Source organism: Anomalospiza imberbis, chromosome 9, assembly GCF_031753505.1.
Source record: "Anomalospiza imberbis isolate Cuckoo-Finch-1a 21T00152 chromosome 9, ASM3175350v1, whole genome shotgun sequence".
In the NCBI taxonomy this organism is placed as follows: domain Eukaryota; kingdom Metazoa; phylum Chordata; class Aves; order Passeriformes; family Viduidae; genus Anomalospiza; species Anomalospiza imberbis.
The window spans coordinates 29,461,027-29,481,944 of NC_089689.1; the positions used below are offsets into that span (position 1 = coordinate 29,461,027).

At 44.9% G+C, this 20,918-nt stretch overlaps 1 protein-coding gene across 2 annotated transcripts; it reads right to left on the reverse strand.

Moving 5' to 3' along the window:
• Positions 1–239: 239 nt before the first annotated feature.
• Positions 240–20,862, reverse strand: ITGB3BP (integrin subunit beta 3 binding protein). 2 transcript variants are annotated; one of them, XM_068198952.1, is made up of 9 exons: positions 20,753–20,862; positions 15,967–16,009; positions 13,120–13,261; positions 10,810–10,879; positions 9,987–10,065; positions 9,196–9,289; positions 8,039–8,098; positions 1,273–1,396; positions 240–840 (listed from the first exon to the last, which is right to left on the reverse strand). In XM_068198952.1, the coding sequence occupies exons 1-8, from the start codon at positions 20,755–20,757 to the stop codon at positions 1,284–1,286; spliced, it is 606 nt and encodes a 201-aa protein (XP_068055053.1). In that variant the 5' UTR covers positions 20,758–20,862; the 3' UTR covers positions 240–840; positions 1,273–1,283. The 2 variants fall into 2 exon arrangements, with proteins under 2 accessions (XP_068055053.1, XP_068055052.1); XM_068198951.1 differs by having other exon boundaries at positions 10,810–10,882.
• Positions 20,863–20,918: the final 56 nt, after the last annotated feature.

Here is a 20,918-nt window from a genome sequence, read left to right on the forward strand (position 1 = left end):
CTCAGCCACACCTTGAACACCTTGATCATGCTGGTGCTCAGAATTTTAGTTCTAAAAATCAGTTTATTTGAGGATGGGACTTTGCAGTGGTAGAAAGGACATTCAAGTGTTTGTTTTTATGCTGGACTTTGATAAGAATAAATTGTTTTACTGCACTTTTTCAGCCTAATTGCAAGGATTGGAGAGGCAGGGGATTCACTCGGCTGCAGGAGTGAGGCTGAAGGAAATAGAAAAGCAGCTGGTTTATTAAAAAAGTTAGTTTATATAAAACAGCTCTGCTCCTACAGCATTAAATGCCAAAACTAAACTCGAATGTTGACCTAAAAGCAAATGTTACCAGAGCCGTGTGTGTTGATGCTGGGTTGGAGGCTGAGGCCTTTTTACCCTGGGGCTGGGGTTGACTTTAGAGGATCCCTCATGTGGATGACAGATCTGTCCCCAGCCACGGCAGCACCACCAGGGAAAGTGTTTGCAAACAACTAAAACACATGCAGGGTGGGAATAATTAACTGCTGGCACTGCAGAGCTCCCTCCAGCCTCAGAGCCCAGGCAGTGCTGGAGAAACCCTCCAGAGCCCACACAGCACCAAGCCCACGGGCACAGGGCTGCACAGCACCCAGGGTGGATTATTTACATTGAGATGATCTGCTTGTGCACATTGTTAAGTTGAAATAGATGCCAGAAATGTTATCTGGACGTGCACCTGCCCGGCGCAGCGAGCGCTCCCCAGCTGGGATTTGCTGCGGAGATTGGTTTACACTCGGTTCTTCGCTCCTTTTAAGTCCAGTCCAGCAGATGGAGAAGTTTGGGTTGATGTGGAATGCATTTTTCACATAATGCCTGTGGAGAGATGAGGAATGACTAAAATAAATAGCAATTAGACAGCAGCATCACCGGTCATGGGATCTGTTTGGAGTTATGGATGCGATGTCCAGTAAAACACACACGGAGCCTAAGGCAAGGCAGGGCACCAGCCCCACTGCCCGGAGCTGCAGGAACATCTAGGGATGTTTTAAGGAACAAGGACAAGTAACCAAAGGAGGAACAAACTGGTGAGGAGAAATGCTGCAACAAGGACAAGCAGCCAAAGCAGCAACAAGATGAGGAGAAACAGCACAGGATGTTTCAGCGGGGGAGCAGAGCTTCTAGAGATTCTTTGTCGCAGTGCTCAACAAACCAGGAACAAATCCCATGGGCAGAGAACAACTGATTCCCCTCAGGGCAGCCTGCAGGACATCCCAGAGCTCTCTGCACATGGTTTACAAGAAGTACCTTGGTCCTGGTCACTCTGGCTCTGCCTTGGTGCTGGGCAAGGCTGGGAGCAGGCCCAGGGGCTCCTTCCTTCTGTCCAGGAATGAGGTCAGGAATGCAGCACTCCCGGCAGCCTGGAGGGGATCTGTGAACAAGGAAAACACAGAAATGTGCTATGTGATAGACAACAGTGGTGTGATGACAGAATTTGTGCAAATCCTGCCTCACACATGAGTTAAATAAGTTGCTGTGGTGGTTAAAGAATCAGCACCCCTTTTCCTTCACACACCGTGTCTCAGGGTTTCAGAGCTTGTCCTGCACCTGTGTTCCATCACTGGCAAACCAGAACAGAATGTGCTACCAGGATGAGAAGCTGGTGCTGCCTTTTGCAATCAATAATAAAAGAATAAATGAGAATCCCCAAGGGCTGTGCCAGCAGAGCTCAGTCAGGGATTGCTGCAGAGGAGCTCCCTGGATCACCCAGAGCCATCCCTGGATCACCCACACCTGAGGCCGCAGCCGGGCAGGGCTGGGCCGGGTGAGGGTGAGCAGGTGGCTGGGACAAGCACAGGAACAGCGTGCAAGGGCAGAAAGGAACTCAGGGAATGAGAACATGTGGGGAAGGCTCTGGGAGCAGGTGTTTGTGAGTGCCAGGGCTGCCAAAAGTCCCAGCAGCAGATGAGCAGCTCTGCTGGAGCACCCTGAGGGCTGCTGGCTCGGGGGTGTTTGATTCCCCCACCACACAGGGGTGAAGGGAGAATTCAGGATGATATCGACCCCACAAAGGGGGATTTCCAGCAGCTTGAACCTCTCAGCTGCACAGAAACCCAGCTGGGGAGGGCACCAAACCCCACGGCCACGGGGCTGCTGGGGCAGGGCCTCCTCAGCTCTCCCCAGCTGGCACACTGTGATTCCATGGATCTCCCACTGCCAGGGAGTGGCTCCACAGCAGCACCAGCCCCTGGGCTGGACAGCGGTACCCGGAGCTGAGCCAGACCAACCCCAGGCTCTGTGCTAAGCCAGGACTCACAAGGTTACTCCAGAAAAAGGAATCCAATCCAACTTGGCCTCAGGTACCACTTTCTAGCTTTGTTCCTAACAAACTTCATTTGTTTACACAAATTATCAACCAAAAACTCCCACAGCTGCTCCCAAGAGGAAACTGTCTGTAACGAGTGCCGGTCTCCAGGACGGTTTGGATGGATGAGAGATCTCTGAAGTCAGGTCTTGGAAGATGTGGTTTATTAAAAGGGGGAAAGGCCCTGCTTGGAGTTGCCAGGCGCAACTCGTGGCAGGCCCAGGGAGAGAGGGAGAGGGAGAGAGAGGGAGCGAGGGTTCCAGGTGAGGGTCCCAGGGGAAGGTCCAAGAGAGCGTCCGGTCCCTCGGGCACACCTTATCAGGGGGCTTCAAGGTGGGCTGGAGCAGGACTTGGGCCAGTGGGGTCACAGATACCTGATACTGCAGGGGAGGGTCACAGGTGTGGGATGAACCAGACATTGGGGGTGAGACAGAGCATTCCATTTGACCCTTGGACCCATCTGCAGGTAAAGGGCATTGTTTAATCAGAAGGAGGGATTGCTTTCAGCCTGGCTATACTATTGTTTTCTAGTTATTCAGTAGTCAAGGTTTGCTATTTCAAATCTAGTTCTCATCTCAATGTCTGGATTTTCCAAATCTTTTGCCAGGCAATCATATTTATAAGGTTTTCCTATTTCATCTTCCCCAACAACTGTCCAATCTTGTACGGCAAGTAATAGGAAGAAGGTTCAATTACAGGCTGGTTTACTTGTGCTAAATGCAATTCCATACAGGAAAGGACTGATTTCCCTTTAACCGCGGGTTGCAGCATTGCACTGTGTGGTGAGTAAAGAACCCAAACATGCCAAGACAACTATGCTGAGCTCTGCCCAGCACTCCGAGCTCTCCTGAAAAACAGAAGCTGCCCAGATTCACAAAAAATACCACAGACTCAGCTTTGTTTTCCAAAGAAAGAATCATGGAATGGTTTGGGTTGGAAGGGACTGTAAAGCCCACCCAGTGCCACCCCTGCCATGCCAGGGACACCTCCCACTGTCCCAGGCTGCTCCAAGCCCTGTCCAGCCTGGCCTTGGGCACTGCCGGGGATCCAGGGGCAGCCACAGCTGCTCTGGGCACCTGTGCCAGGGCCTCACCTCCCTCCCAGGGAACAATTCCTTCCCAATGTCCCATCCAGCCCTGCCTCACCTCTGAGTGAGCTGTTCTCAAAAGCCCCAACAACCCTTCTGTCTCAGGATTTTCCCATGCAGAGCTCCTGAGTAAGGTCAGCTCCATCAAACCAAAGAGAAGATTCAGGAACTCCTGGGCGAGGATGGCAGCGAACAGAGGAGCTGGAAAAGGGCTCAGGGGAGGGGACCAGAAGGTGCCAGAAGGGCTGTGCCAGAAGGGGAGGCTGCTGCAGGCCCAGCCTGCTCCTCTCCTCAGCTCCAGTTTTAGGGTTCCCAGGGTCAGCAGTGGCTGGAGTCCCCCAGACCTGCTCCAGAGGGTTGGCAGAGCCATCCCTGCCCTCGGACCACACAGGCACTAAAGGGGCTCAATCTTCCCAAGTCTCCTTTCCCCTCCAAGTTCTCCCACCATCCTCTCCCAACTTTGACTGCTCTAAAGCATTTACAGATCTAAAAAGCAGAGAGAAAAAAAATGTTCACCTGTCGGGTGATATAAAACCAATCTTCTACTAAATGTGCCAGAATAATTTTTCTCCACCTCAACCACAGTTAAAACCTTCAGTCTATTCATTACTGTCTTTTTATAGTATTTTTATTTAATAAAACCTATTAAGACTACCATACAAATCTCTTTACTTATGCTTTTATCTTTTAACTGATCAATTTTTATATTGCTGACATCCCTTCTTCACCATTTGCTCATTTAAAAATTCATAGTATATGAGCTATGTCTCTGGAGAAAACGTCTATAAAATTTGTTACAGCTGGCAAATGTGTATGAGTCAGTGATAGCACATGACTAAATGCTTCACAGAAAATAAAATTTGTTTCTGTAGTAAGCAGAACTGTTTAAATGTTATTTATTTTTATGTTTCAAAGAAAATATATTGTGAAGTGCTGCATTGATTTAATACGCAGCAATGTCTGTGTACACGCTGTACTGGGGAAATTTATGAAACCTTTGCACAACTCCTTTAATTGAATTTTCCAAATCTCTCACCACACACAAATAATCAATATCTTCTGCAGAGAAAACCAGTCAGAATTATTACAGTCTTTCTTTTCAATTTTGTTGTCATCAGCACATACAGAGCACCTGGATATTTGTAATGTCTGGATAGCAAGTTATTTACACCTCTTAAACATATAATTGCTACTAAGTGAGTCCAAACTAATGTTTCTTTTCTTTTTTATTTAAAATAATTATATTCATGGGAGAAGGCAGTATTTATTCTCATGTAGGAGTTGCTACATGTTGGAAGAACTACAATTCTTTTGAATTTTTCATTAAGCTTAATACTCTAAACTAGATCCACCAGAATTAAAAATTCATAGCTGTTGCATCTCTAAAAAGGCACGTAGGAAAATAGAGTGTAAAAACAAGGGTGAAATCTGTGAATAAATGGGGCTGACACCTAAATCTAAAATGCAGGTTGACAGTTCTCTGTGTACTTGTCTGGGGCCTCCAGTCATACGTCTCATGTGCATTTCTGTATCTGCCACTGCAGTTAATGGCTTAATATTTCATCTGCATAGCCCAGGGTGCTCCATCACTGCAGAGCCTTGGAGCTGCCCCCTCTCCTTCCTTCCATCCCAAAACTCCTCGTGCTGCTGGGCCCAGACCCCAGACTCCTCCAGTCTCAGGCTCTTTGGAAAATTCAGGTGTGGGTACAACCCCACAGCCCCAAATCCTGCTGGGAAGGAGCAGTGGGGAGCTCCCCCAGCTCCTGGGCTGGCAGTGGACAGGATTCCTCACCTGTGCTGGGAAATGCAGCCTGGGGGGACTGGGCTGAGTGGGAGCTGTTCCCTGTCCTCCACTGGGAGGGACTCCCACGGGCACAAACTCAAACCCACAGAATGAGGAGACATGAATTCAAATTTAGCCTGAGCAAAACCAGCTTTTCATGCCCAAGACACAAACTGGGCAAACCACACTGCCCTGGGGCAATCCCCACTGAGTGAGGAGCTGAGATCAGCCCTGCCCCCGGTGAGATGGTAGGAAAGCCCCAGGAGCACAAACAGGGATGTTCTTCCACAGGGAATGGCAGAGGAACAAGGCCACATCCCTCCAGTGTTACAATTTTTGCTCAGTTCCCAGACTCACTCTTCCCAGCAAAGAGATAATGGCATTTCTTCCCTGTAAGTAAGTACAAAGTTGGGCTGAGGAAAACAGATGTGGGTTTTAGATTAGGGTTTTACAGTTGGAAAAATCCACCGCTGTATTCTCCTTTTCCTCAGAAGATCTCCAAGGAGGAGGAAGGAAAGGTGGGGCAGACACCCAAGTACATCTAAAGGTCAACTAATTTGTTACACTTTATTTGAGAATGACGTGAAAATAAACCCCCAGCAACCACCAGAGCCAAGTGGTTTAGTCTTAGGACACCCAAATTCTGAACTCAAACTGACACAAAATGGGACAAATGGTGAAATTCTGTATTTTTACCTTTTTACCTGGTTCAAGGAGGAGCTCTGATTATTAAGGATGTGTTTATATTTTGCAGTGGTTGTGAAATGGGATTTATGTTTTAAAATAAATGCAGCTTTCAATAACTGGACTGGCAGGTGGAAACTCATCAGTTTTGGTCCCTGATTTCTCAGCTTTGCTTTCATCAGTGATTTCAAGTGGCATGGAATAAAATCCATGCAGTTAACCCTGATACAGTCTCTTGGAAAGCCACCACTACTGTCCCAAGAGCACAAACCTCAGCCCCTTGTATTCACCCCACCATGAAAGCTGGGAATGTTCAGAACTCAGAGAGGATCAGATTTGCCCCTGGGCTCAGCAGGATGAACAGCCCCACAGAAAAGGAAGTGTTTTTTATTTCATCACAGCCTGGACAGAGTTTTCCTCACCACTGCAAGTATTTGATCTCTGGAGCTCTCTCATGGGCAGTAGCCATGGTTTGTGTCAGGGTTTTGGGGAAGTAAAGTGTCCCTGTCCTTTAAAACAGCCAGCTGGAGCAGCTTCCCCTTTTAGAACCTTCCCAGCTGGGATCTCCAAACCTATGAAATTTTCCTTCAAAATGTGCACATCCCAACCTGCACATCCATTCTCAGCACGTTTCGGACTCCCAGACACCAACTCGATTCATCTCTTGGCAGTTGTTTTACAGTTTGCTTACTTTCTTTTCAAAAACATTTTGTTTACTGTAAATTCAAGTCATGGGCAAACAATGATGCCTTTTTTCCCTGCTGGTCACCCAAAATGATAAACTGAGCTCTGCACAAGGCTGCCCATTGAGCCAGGAATGTTTTGTATGAAGTTGTTTTAAGAGGAGGTCGTTTATGTAAATAAATTTCATGCCTCATCATGTGATGGTAATGTGACATTCCATCTGGACCAAGCTACAGAACAGTCATAAGTTTCAAGCCTTGCCATAACTAATTAAAAATAATTATGAAAATCCCACATCTGAAACTAAAAGGCAAAGAAAAACATCTCCAGATGCTTCTCTTTGATCACAAACTCCTCTGCCTCTCCCGCTACTGCATTTTCAAGATTACAAAATTGAATTTATTCTTTGTGAAAGCAAAACTGACATTGGAACTTCATCAAAATCGCTCAGCTTAAACTCGGAATTCTCTTTTCCTCCCTACCTTTACCAAATATCTCCCATCTAAGCAGCCTGGCTGTGCGTTTGGAGCCAGGGGCTGCTTTCTGGAGCAGAGATGGAGCTCTCGGTGTGTGTGTGGTGAGCAGTAAGGAGCAGAGCACAAAGGAAGCAGTGGCTGTTCCCAGCATTCCCAGCCCTGCCAGGCAGGAGCTGCAGCAGGAGGACACAGGGAGCTGTAAATCACCACCTGCACACCGCACAAATCAGCCCAAATCCTTCCCAAGTGCTGTCACTCCTTTTCATTTGCAGCTAATCTGCTGCAGCCCAGCAAATCTAAGCTTGGTCCTTTTTCTGTCCTTTAAGAGAATTCCCCACAGCAGAGGTGCCACCACTGCTCCTGGTTTTGGGTTTGCTCTGCTTTCAGATAGAAGGTGTGAAGATAACAGAAATATCAGAATATCCCTGGGGGATGGCTGTCGATTTTACTGAGTGTGAGGGAATGAAGCTGTCCCGTGTGTGTCCCCTGCCTTCCTGCCAAGGCACTAAAGCAGCTGGGGATGAAACACCACCAGCTTCAAATATTTTCACAGCACTGGTTTTGAAGAAACCTCAGAGCTGGGATTTCACAGCCCCCTGGAGTGGGTGAAATACCCCATAAAATACACAAAGTGAAAAAGGTTTTGCTGCAAGATTGTGACGCTGAAAACACACCGGGAAGGAGGAGGATGAGGAAGAGCAAGGATAACTGGGATATACAAAAAGGATGGAAAATCTTCTGGACCATGCCACAAGTGCAAGGCCATGCGTGACTCCTTCTCCCTGCACAGACTCATGGGGAAATACCCAATACAATGAAAATAGCAGCAAATATTCAATTTACATCTGCAGACCATTCAGAAGAAACACATTTGATTATCATAGTTTTCATATCCTAAAGGTTACCCAACTTATTTCAAGTGAAAAGGACTGAAAAGAAATCAAGCAAAAGGAATCAAAACATCTGTTACACAGGAGTCATGAAGAGTTTCTTACCTCGGGCAGGAACTTTTCCATGGTTTGCTTTCAACAGCTGCAGTTTTTCTACTTGACTCACTAGTGAAGAAATAAATCCAAAATCAACAAATGTTGCCCCAGAGCTTTCAAAGAAAATAATACCTCTGCTGCCTCCTTCACTTTCAAAGCATTTCAAGGAAAAAAAACCCTCTTGCCTATGTAACTGTGCTCAAAACAATTAACAAGAATGTTCAAAATGCAGACAGTTCTGACAAGTTTTTCTTCCAAGCCTCATCCCACATTTTGTTCCAATTTTTTTTTTCTTCTAGTGCTGCCACGGTTCCTAATTCAGAGAAGGGGGAAGGATGCCTCTTTCCCAAGGAGCTGAGGGAAAGGGTGGACACAGGAGTGGCAATAAGAAGTCTGAGCTGTCCTTTGGGCTGTCTGTCTGTCCCACCCCGATGGAAACCGAGGCTGTTCCCAGGTAACTCCCTCCTGGCTCAGAAAGGATCTGGCACTACAGTGGGAACAGAGCAGTGCATGCCCACGCAGAAGGAAAATGGAATGAGCTTTGGAATACAAGTCAGGGAAGAAATGGTAATTGAACCACCAGCACGTGATGCATCAATTCCACTGCTTGGGAAGAAAATTTCTCTGCTACCTGTGGCTTTACTGTCCACCTGTTCCCAAGTGCGAAAAGCAGCCACCAGGCACTCCAGGTTTGCTTTCTGGGCTCCTTTGGAAAAGCATTCCAGATGTGGCAGCTGTGAAGTGCCCTTATCCCAACACAACAAGCATCTGGAATGTCCATCATTTCAAGACACATGAATAGCGATTTTTAAAGCCTGGAAATTTATATTCAGCCTAATCCTGCTGACAGCAAACAAACAAACAAACCAACTTCCTCGGAAGGGGAGAAGAAAGGCCAAGCAATCCAAGCGCAAACGTTCAGCCTAATCCCCACCTAAGCACCCACTAAGTATCTAACTATTTACTGACCATTTCCATAAGAAAAGGTGTTGCTTTTCCAGGTTTTCCCTCCCCAGTGTGCCTGGCTTTTATGTCCCTGCTGGATGCACGGGGGACACTCGAAGTGCATTTTTCCTGAGTCCTGGGGAGTACCAAAGGGAACATCTGGAGTGATCCCTGGTAAATGTTCCAAAGGGATAAATAAATGTACTGAACCCCCTCCTCACCCAGCGCTTGGGTTTTCTGCAGCTCAGCACTCAGGACACAGGATGAGTGTGAGACTCCGAGGATATTTTCCAGCTCTCTACTGCCCTCCAAAGCCTGGAAAATAACAAAATCATCGTTAAATCCTATTCCCAATATCTACTCCATAGCTACAACATACCAAAACCAATTTGGAAATTGTTCATAAGCCCTATATTTCTCTTTTTCTAAATAAACATTGCAATTAAAATATTTTCAATTAGTATCGTTTGGTTTTTATTTTTTAAATAAAACCTTGTCCACATGAAAGAAATCAACACAGTCCTCTGAGTACACTGAATTATTTCTCAGCTATTGATGTACAGCAATGAACCTTGTGCTAAATTTAGTCAGGAAACAAAATGGGAAAAAAAAGAGAGCGGTGATTTGCATTTTAACATGTATTGGACTATTAAATAATGATACTTTAGTGCTAAATTACATGGTACAATCACTTCAACACAAAAGGATCTTTAATCTTCAAAGACATAAAAATCTATGCACTTAATTCATATTTCGAGTTCTAAATAATAATTGAGAACTACTTCATATTGGTTTTATTTATGTGCAAATTAAAAACTGAGGACATGGAAAAAATCCAGTAAGGTTTGAGGTTTTTTGTATTTTCTGGATTTCCAAGTCCAGCTTGCCTGGTTTCAAGTCTTTTATTTGTTTCCCTACTCCTTCAAATTCAAATGTTGCATATAAAATCCTAATTTTGCTTTCAAATCCTATATTAGAAGTAGTTTAAAAGACAAATCAGTGTAAACCAGACCTTCAGGCTTGTCAGCTTTGCTCTTAGCTTCAGAATTCTGGGCAAGGAATTTCTCACTTGGGACTGCAGTTGCAGGAACCTGTGTAAAAAAGGTAAAACAATTCCAATTATCCACATCCCCACTCACTGAAAATCCATGTTTGCAATGTTTCCCAGAGTTTTTTCTCGTTGGAATGGGGATGGATCCAATTCAGCTCTGAGGATTTATATCAGCGTGCTGGACAATGTATTTTTCATCTGTAAAATTACGTGTATGGAAGTTCAGATGAATATTAAGTGTAGGTGTTGGTTTAGACATGTTTTTATTTGAATGTCACTGCTGGTCTCCTGCAAACCTTTTAAAAACATTCTGAATTATTGAATGCAAACATTTCCACATCAATGAGGCCTCTAATTACTCCAATTGTTCTGTAGTTCTGGGTTCCTGTCACTAAGAAATGAGGCTGGATGTGTTGACCAAGGGATTCACTGAATAACAAAAAACCCTCCCCCAATTAATGAATTTACAGTTTTGCACCGGTATAATGTTGATATTTTCTTTTCTACTGTTTAAATGTCATCCAAACAATCTGTCCAGCTCCATCACTTGGAAGACACTATCCTACACTGAAGGAATTTCAGCCTAATGATGTGGGAAAACATCCAGCAGAGGCAACAACCCCAGGAAACAAACTGGGAGTTCAACCACAATAATGAAAAGGAAGAGCTACAACTTCAAACGTAATATTTAGGAGAATAAACGTCACAGTTATTGTCCGGTGGTGAAAAAGAGATGCAATCACAGCCCTGTACCCATAGCAAACTTCAAACTGAATGCACTTACACATCGTCCTCTGTTTGAGGCTGCCCTCTCCTGGATAATCCGCTCTTGGAATTGCTCCGCTCATTCCCATCTCCTCGGAAAAAGAGACACAATAAAGATAAAAATCAGATGTGGAGTATTTGAAGCACTGAAGAAGGAGGTGGTGTGAACCTTGAGTGCTGAATGATCTTTTGAGAAGAGGAAAAACCTCAAAGCTCACTTGGAAAGCGGGACTTGGAATGAACCACACTAAAATATTTATAATTTAGACTTTTGGAATTTGACCTCTCCTCAGTTTCTGGAAACCTTGGGATTACAGCATTAATATCTGGAAGTTAGAATCATCCTGGCAGGTATTTACTGTGCTCTTCCAGGAGCTTTTTATCCTATTAACTGCAGATTAACATCGAGCATTATCCTGAAAATGCTTGGAATGACTGAGCTATGAAATTCCCTTTTCCCTTTATGAAAACTGCCTGGCCCCAAGTCCATTTCCTAAACAACCACAAAGATACTGGGAATTGCTTCCAAAGGCTCCAAATGTGCTCTACTGACAATATAATATTCCAGTCTGGCGTGTGATGGATGGGGCAGGATAAATGTGACCTCTGACCACAAGACTTTCTGAATTTACATGATTTATCCAATTCTCACGGGAATCAGATCAGAACAAAACCAGATTAAAATTTTAGCTTGTCTATCAATACTTGTTCCAGCAATAAAAAAGTCACATCTGACTATCAGAAATGATTTAATTGTGGCTTAAATTGAAGACCTCACAGAACGTGGGGATTTTGTAAATTCACCTTTAAGTGAAAGATTTGGAATTTACCATGGGCTTAACAAATATACAGATCCCAGACAGACCCTGTGGAATGAGGAGCTTTCCACATTTCACTGTAATAAATCTCCTTCCTGCCATCAGACTAAAAAAAAGAGACCACACTCAGCATTAAACACTTTGATTTCTTCTTGTTAGATCTAAATTATTACATCCAAGTCTCAGCACTCAAGGATAAATTAACTTTTAATTTTAATATTTTGTAAAACATTTAGAAACACTTCAGGATGACAAAGTGCTATAAAAGTTTAAGCTTTAATACAGTAGCTAAAAGTGAAGACCCTCAAAGATTTCATTTTAAATCTAAGTAGACAATAGAACTGGGACTTAAATCAGTCATCAATTACCAAACAGGTCATACTTTTAGAGCAGTACTGTGGATTTTTAGAAGGAGAGCAGAAATTGTGGGTTTAAATGGACAACCTGGAACCTGGGATTTAATAATTACACAACACCATCTTGTAGCTAAATGAACACAGGAAAAAAAAAAAAAAAAGACTGGCAGCAGGATAAAGAATTAGGATAAAATGTAAAATCCTGGAGGGAAGCTCCACTTCTGCAGATCCATCAGGAGAGGACATGGTGCAACAGCTAAAATCTGCAGACACCCAGATAAATTTCAAACAGTGGTTGTTCCACCTTGCTCAGACTATTTTTACTCATCATAATTCATAAATGTTGGTGAAGCCTCAATTACTGTACATAAATTCCAAAACCCCTGGGGCATAAAAAATTCTGAAACCCAACAAAAACCAGTGGCTGAAAATTGAAGACAGACAAATTCAAAATCAGACAGGGGATTCTTTCTTAATAACTAAAATAATTGAACAAGGAATTTGCTAACAATGGAAGTGATGCATCATCATCATCATCATCATCATTATTATTATTATTATTATTATTATTTAGTTGTTGTTGTTGTTGTTGTTTTGTTGTTGTTGAGACTTAACCATCTTTTCTAGAGTTGTACTGCAAGGAAATTAAAGCTCTATAGGGAAAGATGACAAAAAGTCCCTCTGTATAATTTTAAAATAAAAAAGTTACACCAAGTGACCTGAGGGTTCCTCAACACTCAAAGAGGCCACAACCACAATATTTTTTATACAGCCATAAAAGATAAAAGCAGCTCAGTCTACTGCAAATCTGCTTCTTGAGCAGTCAGAGCCAAAAGCTGTGACTGTGTAACTAAGTGAAGATTTATCCTAAAGTGAACTGGAAATAATATCATTATAATCTGACAAAGGTGTATTTTCTGAGAGCTGATGACATTCAGTGTTATGTTAATTAAAAATTGTCTCACTCAGTTGTTTTATAAACACCCCCAAGATTCACACTGAAAAAATTCAAGCTTCAAGTCCCAACCTTGGCTTTTCCAGAAGAGATTCTTCGAGAGGAAAAAGAAATCAACTATAGCAGATGGGAGAGAAGTCCCTAAATGCAGGAAAAAGCAGGAAAAAGTTGTAGTGAGAAAGAGGGAATGTTCAGCTCACCCTCTGCTGGGGCACTGCTGGGATTCTGTGCCCTGTCACTGGTGGGAGAGGAGTAGGGACTCAGCTGGCGCGTGCCTGTGGTCGGGGAGTAGAAGAAGTTCAGGTCGCTCCTTTTGACCTTCAGGGGGGTTGCATCAGGTGCCTGAAAAGGAGAAATAAAAAATCCAGATGGGTATTGACAAAACCTCTCTGAACTTTTACTACTTAAGGTTTTTCCTGAGTAATTCCTGGCTTTATGTATTTCCATCATGGAAAGCCCATGTTAAATGTTGTGGTGGGGTGACTTTGTGCTCATCAAGCTTCTCGATCACTCCCTCTTCTCAATAAAACTCGTTTGACTCTAAAAAATAAAAAATCCTTTCAAACACATTGTCTCCCAGGTTCCATAAAGAAAAAATATGTTTTCCAGGGATTTAGGTATTCTGGCATGATCACCTTGATGTCTGGGGTTTTTTTAAAGCAGCCAAACCAAGTTATTACTTTTTTTCCAGTAATGAGAATTTAAGACATAAATAACTTTCGATTTTAATTGTATCAAAAGTTATTTTTAATAATTTTTTAAACAAGTGTTGATTGAAAAAATCCAAAGTGAGTCCCTTAAATCCAAAATTTTGTCTGTGGTTCAGGGTATTAATATGCCTAATGCTGTAAGAGGAATTATTTAATGATGTTAAAGGATTTGTGCAGAGAAGTTTTCAGAAGAACAAATCTGCAATGCTGGAAAACAAACTGGGATCATCTGGGACAGGCTCGAGCATGGATGCTGAATTGCAAGGATGAGAAACTGGGATTTTCCACACATTTCATGTAGAGAAATAAAAGAAACCAACCCAAACCTTTACTTCACAACCCCCAAGTGCTACTGCTGGTCATCAGTAGTGGGACTTACAGCAGATTTTAAAAGATTTAATTTGCTGCCCACTTGCCTCTGCCTTGTTTTAGTCTCAAATACCTTAAATAATTTCACACCTCTCATTTATACTCTTGTTCCAGTCTAGCAGCATTTAAACTACACCTGATGGAAATCCTCACTCTGTCTTGCCACATTCAAGCAGGTTAAAGAAATCTTTCAAATCACCTTTAAATGAAATATTAATTGAAGTATCAACGCAAATTTAGGGATTAACATGTCATCAAATTTCCTTTTCAACAGGGGGAATCTCCAAACATTTCAGACAATTTTTCCTGCTTGAACAGCAGCCACCTCACCCATTTCTGGATATGGATAAGGTTATTTTAAACAAAATTCCTGCAGCACTTACAAGAACAGTTTTTATTTGTCAGTAAGGTTTTCTCCTCCAGGAAGAAGAATTTTACTCCAGTTATGAAATTGTTTAATGATAGCACACTAAGATTCCAAAAATCTAAAAATACTCATTCCTGATCTGGTTAGTTCATGAATATTTTGATCCATGGAATGAGGAACTCTTGATAAAAGCAGGGAAGGAATGACAGAAACAGCAAAGATTAAGCATATATTTCACCCAAACCATGAGTTCACTACTTTCTGTTCCTTCTTTTCTTCTAGAAAGTTATTTAATTTAAATCTTTGACATGCATCTCTTGGAGACCAATAGTGTGTGAACCAAAAATCAGTGTAAAGCCACATCACTGAGCCTCCACTAAAAGTTTTTATCGTTCAGGTGGGCTTTTCCTCAGCTTTTTGCTGCACAAGAACCTGACTGCAGGTAAGCATGGAGTAAGTCTTTTTATCTCCTGGGAGGGGATGGCTTTAGGGCAGGAAAAGCCTTCCATGGAATTTCAGCTGGACCACTCATCTACAAAAATGTTACTGCAGCCCAAGAAACAGATGCAAAATTACAGTCACAGCTGCATCCTGAGCAGAACAAGTTGGGTAATGGTACAATAAGCTGCTAATTAAACTGTTAATGATTTTTTTTTTGTGCCACTGTGGTATTTTGCCACCTCTGTTGAAATTTTCAAAAAATAGGTGTCTAGAATTTTTTTAAATGCCCAATTTCTGCCTTGCTCAATACCACTGAGGCCTCCAAATATGTGCTGCATATATAAAAACCTCTTCAAAACGACCCAGGCTTGGAGATTTATTGGGAGCTCGTTTGCTGACCAGCTCTTTCTCTCTGTGCTTCACCAAAATTCTCCTTCCTTTGCACCCTGCCATCCTCCCCAACTCCTGTGCCCTGCTGGCTGCAGCAAGAGCCACAGTGGGAGGTAATAAACTGACATATGTCACGACATGCTGGTGGCTGGGAGGATGCTGGAGCTGCATTTAGAACACATAACAGCACCAGTACAATTTTATTTTGGTTGTGATAACTGCGGTGAAATTGATGGCAGCGTTAGGAGTTTATTGTTTCATTATGCCAGATTAGCTGAGGGAGGTAATTACAGCCCTGACATGAAAATGCCTTTAATGTTTTCATTTCAATTTTGCAGTTTCTAATATGCAGATTACAGCATTATCATAATTCCATATTGTCACATGTACAATTACATGGCAGAACGTTTGCTTCCCCGGATAATGGAGCTAATTTCTAATAAATGATTTCACCAAGGATCTTAACTCATTCAGCTCTTGGGTAAATAGTGGTGGCAATAACAATATGCACATTTTTCAAGTGATTCATGCAGATGTACATTACTTAACGCCAGGCAGTTCTGTGACAAATGAAATACAATCAATTTTATACTAATATTTGCAGCAGTAATTTTGTGCTTTAAGATTTGCCCAGACAACATCCAATCTGTAACAACATAAAGGCAGCTAAAATGAAATGGATTGTTTATATCCACATTTATTTTTGCACACAGATATATATACATATATATTCATAGAGCCCAGATGGCTCCAGACACCAAAATACTTACATTATCTTTTTTACCAGCGTCCAAATTTAATGCTCTCTTAACCCTGCAAGAGAAAAACACGGACAGGTTTTATGGTCATGTAGACACAAAGATTTCTGTTAATAAGGTCTATAATTGATAAAGTTAAAGACAGTCTCCTTTTTTGGTTTCACATTTACTGATGGCATCCAAAGCAAATCCATTCCCTGAATGTTGCTTGTTTAGAAGGATAAAGTGTTTGCCTAAGTAAATCTGATTCTCCATTTTATACCAGAGATAAAATCAAGGCTCTGAAGTGAAATCATGCTGAGCATTTTTCTTTTCTCCAAGGCTATAAACAACAACCCCCCCCCCAAAAAAGCATTTCCATTTCCATACCTTCTGAGCAAGGCTTGCAATTATTTTGCCATTAGCCGAAATAATGTTTAAGACATTTAAGACACAGCTACAGGCAAGGTGAAAAAAGTAGTTTTTCCCATCATTTTAGCTCTTAACATGATTCAGTGCTACCAGCCTATGACTTAACTGGGGAACAGATGCTCTATGTCTTTACAGGTCCCCAAACCATAAGAAACTGTTTGCTTCCCTTCTTCCCTCTCCTGATTCAGGAACATGCCAAGCTCTCTCTGCAAAATCTGCTCCTCTGAACTGGGTGCCCAGCTGTTAATGGCAACACTGGAAGAGGAAAGCTGAATATTTATAATACTTTATATGGTACAGCTGTCTGCTAAAGAGCAGTCATCAAAATTTTATTGAATGCAGGCGAAATGCTCCAAGGAAAGAAAGGTCAACATAAATTAAGACTATTTTTCCCAGAGACAACTGAAACTTTTTAAGCACGTTCCTAAATCTTAACAATAGTTTAAAACATGATGTAAAACGATGAGAAAAAAAAATCTTTGTAAGAACAGTCCCCAGGAAACATATATATTACACTGAATTAAACAAGGTTTGGAATATGCATCATATTTCAAGAACTTAGTTCAGTTTTCATCTTGGAAAAAGAATGTTTTGCCTTGGAAGGAATTTAGATGACCTCATTCCAAACATATCCTTTTCAAATTTATGCTGCTATTCCAAAACTGTAAATTAAAGGATTGGGAAAATAGAATAGAAACACATCTTTGATATGTAACTCAGGCAAGGGTCTTATATGAAAACTGTTTTACAGCTATCTCTATTTCAAAAAGGGGAAAAGAAATATCCTGTCTTTAAAAAGCCAAGCAAACAGGTAACATTTAAATTAAAAAGGCCTCTGAAATTCTGGCCAAAGGGCAGCCAAAGCTGCAGCAGTTTGATGGAATTCTTTACAATGTATTTCTTTTTTAAAGAGAACTCCATATAGCTCAAGGAATCCCGACTCCATTACGGCTTCCAGCTCGTGGCAGCAGAGAAATATTCCATTTATTAATGCATCCACACTGCAAGGATGCTCTGGGGGCCAATGCATTTGCATGTTACACTAAGGCATGTTCTGATGGAAGTTTTTATGGCAGGTGTCAACAGGAGCTGAAAGCCAGAGGAAATCAGGAGCAGGATCACAGCTGTAGGATGAAATAAATGAGAAACTACATGAAAATCCCACTAAGTTATAAACACTGAGAACATTTCTTAGGGGGAAAGCTGTGCACTGATCAAAGCCACGTTCTTTGAAGCCCGTCAAATATTGTGTACAGCAACAGAGCAGCACACAGCCCAGATTTCTCTCTGCAAGCACCCTGAACTACGGGGGCAGAGATGGAGCCCCACTGCAAGCTCCTCAACGTTGGAAAGAGCTGGAATATTGTATTGGAAAATAGAATTTTAGCTTTAGGAGGTCAACCTTGCCTTGTGCCACCCAACAGCCTGGCTTGCTTGGGGGCTTGTTTTTACTGATTGTGTTTTCAGTGCCATAATATGAGAAGTTAAATCAGAATTATAAAGAATTTATGCTCTAAGTCTACACACAGTCCCTGGATTGTGCCCCTGAAACCAAATTTATCCTGACACCTCACATGAAAACCCTGTTGGCCAAACTGTCGCCTTCCAAAAGAAGAATGTGGTGAAAAAAACAATATGTGCAAAGAAAAGTATTTTAAGAAGCAATGTGAAGAGCACCACTTTTTGTATGGTTTAATTTTTTTTATATAGCTCACTTTGCCTGTGGTGTAGAACCAAATGTCAGAGTAGAACAAGAAAAGGAGACAAAAAGATGAGGCACTTGTGGTGAGAGTATTTAACCTGAGTTTCCTACCCCTGAATTAGCCTGACAAGGCTTAATTTATTTTCTTAACCATGCAGAGTATGATGGCACATGTTTACAGCCAGCTGTACAACCTGCAGTGATTATTTTGTGCCTAATATTTATCAGGTTAAAGAACTTTCTTCATTGATCTCCAGAAGCCCACGATGAGCAGAGATACACAAGAGCAGCACCACACTTACATGACTTGATTGATTACTTACTGCTTGAAAAATTGCAAAATATAGGAGAAAAATGAGCAGGATTTATTCCCTTTGGAGACAAAATGAAGAGATACAGCCTGATGGAAAATGGGCATGGGGGGTGCCATGCCATGATCTCCACAGGCCTGCAATTCTTTCCCACCTCTCTGCACCTGAGTGTGTGAATCTGTAATTTAGTCACTGCTGTAATTGTAGTAAATCCTGTTGAATCACTTTATAAATATTAAATCAGTCAGTGATTAACTGCTGCTAAACTCTTTTGCACCTGTAACTTTTGTATCCATATCCTTGTCCCCGTGACCCTTTTGCATCCCTGGTCTCTGAGTAAATCATTTTAAATTGATTCTAATCCCATTTTCCTGTCTATGCTCCATCTGCCTAGCGAGCAATAGAGTGAACCTTGCCATCAAACTCTGTTAAAGCCACACTTTCACAAATTCATATCAAAACCTGCTTTCTTTTTTTTTTGCCAATCCCTTCAGTGGTGGCCGAGGGAGGGGTCAGAGGATGGAGCAGGCTTTGCCCAGAAATGGGACAAGATGCAATGGGCAGAAAATGATGCCCAGGAGGTTCCACCTGGATGTGAGGAAGAACTTCTTTCCTGTGCAGTGACTGAGCACTGGAACAGATTGTTTAGAGAAGGTGTGGAGTCTCCCTCACTGGAGATATTCCAGACCTGCCTGGATGCCAGCCTGTGCCATGTGCAGGGGATGACCCTGCTTGACTGCTGGACTGGATGGCCCACTGTGGGTCCTTTCCAAGCTGAACCATCTTGTGATCCTTCTTCTCGCTCCTCTCTCACAGAGCCCCACGGGTGTTATCCATGCTATCTGGAGAGATACAGAATTAGAATAACTGGGACTGGAAGGGATCTCTGGAGATCATCCAGTCCAAACCCCCTTGCCAAGGCAGGGTCACCCGGAGCAGGTGACGCAGGCTCTGAATGTCCCCACAGGCGGAGACTCCACGCCCTCCCTGGGCAGCTGCTCCAGAGCTCTGCCACCCTCAGCGCACAGCAGTTCTTCTTGATGCCGAGGTGCAACTCGCTGTGTTTTAGTTTGCGGCCATTGCTCCTTGTCACGCCGCCGGGCCCCTGCGAGCAGAGCCTGCCCCGCAGCCTGGGAAACGGAGACTCCAGAGAGGATCGCCCACAGCGGCAGCGCCGCCCAGCCAGCCCCCGGCCCCGCGGCCTGGGAAACGGAGAATCCAGAGAGGATCGCCCACAGCACCGCCCAGCCAGCCCCCGGCCCCGCAGCCTGGGAAACGCAGAATCCAGAGAGGATCGCCCACAGCACCGCCCAGCCAGCCCCCGGCCCCGCAGCCTGGGAAACGGAGAATCCAGAGAGGATCGCCCACAGCGGCAGCGCCGCCCAGCCAGCCCCCGGCCCCGCAGCCTGGCAAACGCAGAATCCAGAGAGGATCGCCCACAGCGGCAGCGCCGCCCAGCCAGCCCCCGGCCCCGCAGCCTGGGAAATGGAGACTCCAGAGAGGATCGCCCACAGCGGCAGCGCCGCCCAGCCAGCCCCCGGCCCCGCAGCCTGGGAAATGGAGACTCCAGAGAGGATCGCCCACAGCGGCAGCGCCGCCCAGCCAGCCCCCGGCCCCGCAGCCTGGGAAACGCAGAATCCAGAGAGGATCGCCCACAGCGGCAGCGCCGCCCAGCCAGCCCCCGGCCCCGCGGCCTGGGAAACGGAGAATCCAGAGAGGATCGCCCACAGCGGCAGCGCCGCCCAGCCAGCCCCCGGCCCCGCAGCCTGGGAAACGGAGACTCCAGAGAGGATCGCCCACAGCGGCAGCGCCGCCCAGCCAGCCCCCGGCCCCGCAGCCTGGCAAACGCAGACTCCAGAGAGGATCGCCCACAGCGGCAGCGCCGCCCAGCCAGCCCCCGGCCCCGCAGCCTGGGAAACGGAGACTCCAGAGAGGATCGCCCACAGCGGCAGCGCCGCCCAGCCAGCCCCCGGCCCCGCAGCCTGGCAAACGCAGACTCCAGAGAGGATCGCCCACAGCGGCAGCGCCGCCCAGCCAGCCCCGCCCGCGGCGCTGCCCCAGGAACCACTGCCAGCATTTCCCGCTCTGTTTCCATCTGGAAACAAATCCCGCCCCCTCGCCTGCCGCTCCTTCCTCCCCGGGCCCGCTCCGAGCGCGCTTCTCCCCTCACGGAACGCGCTCGGGAGCCGCGGCCCGCCGGGAGAAGCGCTCCCCTCACGGCAGAGTCCGCGGGAACCGACCCGCTGCCGTGAGGGGACGGTGGGAGAGGAGAGAGCACAGAGAGAGGGAGGAGAACAGGGGAAGGGAGAGGAGGAAGAGGAGAGAGAGCGGACGGAGAGGGAGAGCAGCGCGGCCCCGCTCCCCAGACACCTACGACATCCCGGAGCCGCTCCCGCCGCCTCCCCTTCGGAGCTCCCGCCGTGTGCCCGCCAAACGCCGCCGGCTGGAAACGGCGCCGAGGGCGGGCAGGGCCGGGGCGGGGCCGCGGGGCCGAGACCGGGACCGGTGGCCGTGACCGGGACCGGTGGCCGTGACCGGGA

Coding starts and splice junctions, on each gene's coding strand:
- ITGB3BP (XM_068198951.1), bottom strand. Junction 10,066..10,809: donor CCTCAAACAGAGGACGATGT/GTAAGTGCATTC, acceptor TTTTTTACACAG/GTTCCTGCAACTGCAGTCCC. Junction 9,290..9,986: donor CAAAGCTGACAAGCCTGAAG/GTCTGGTTTACA, acceptor GTTATTTTCCAG/GCTTTGGAGGGCAGTAGAGA.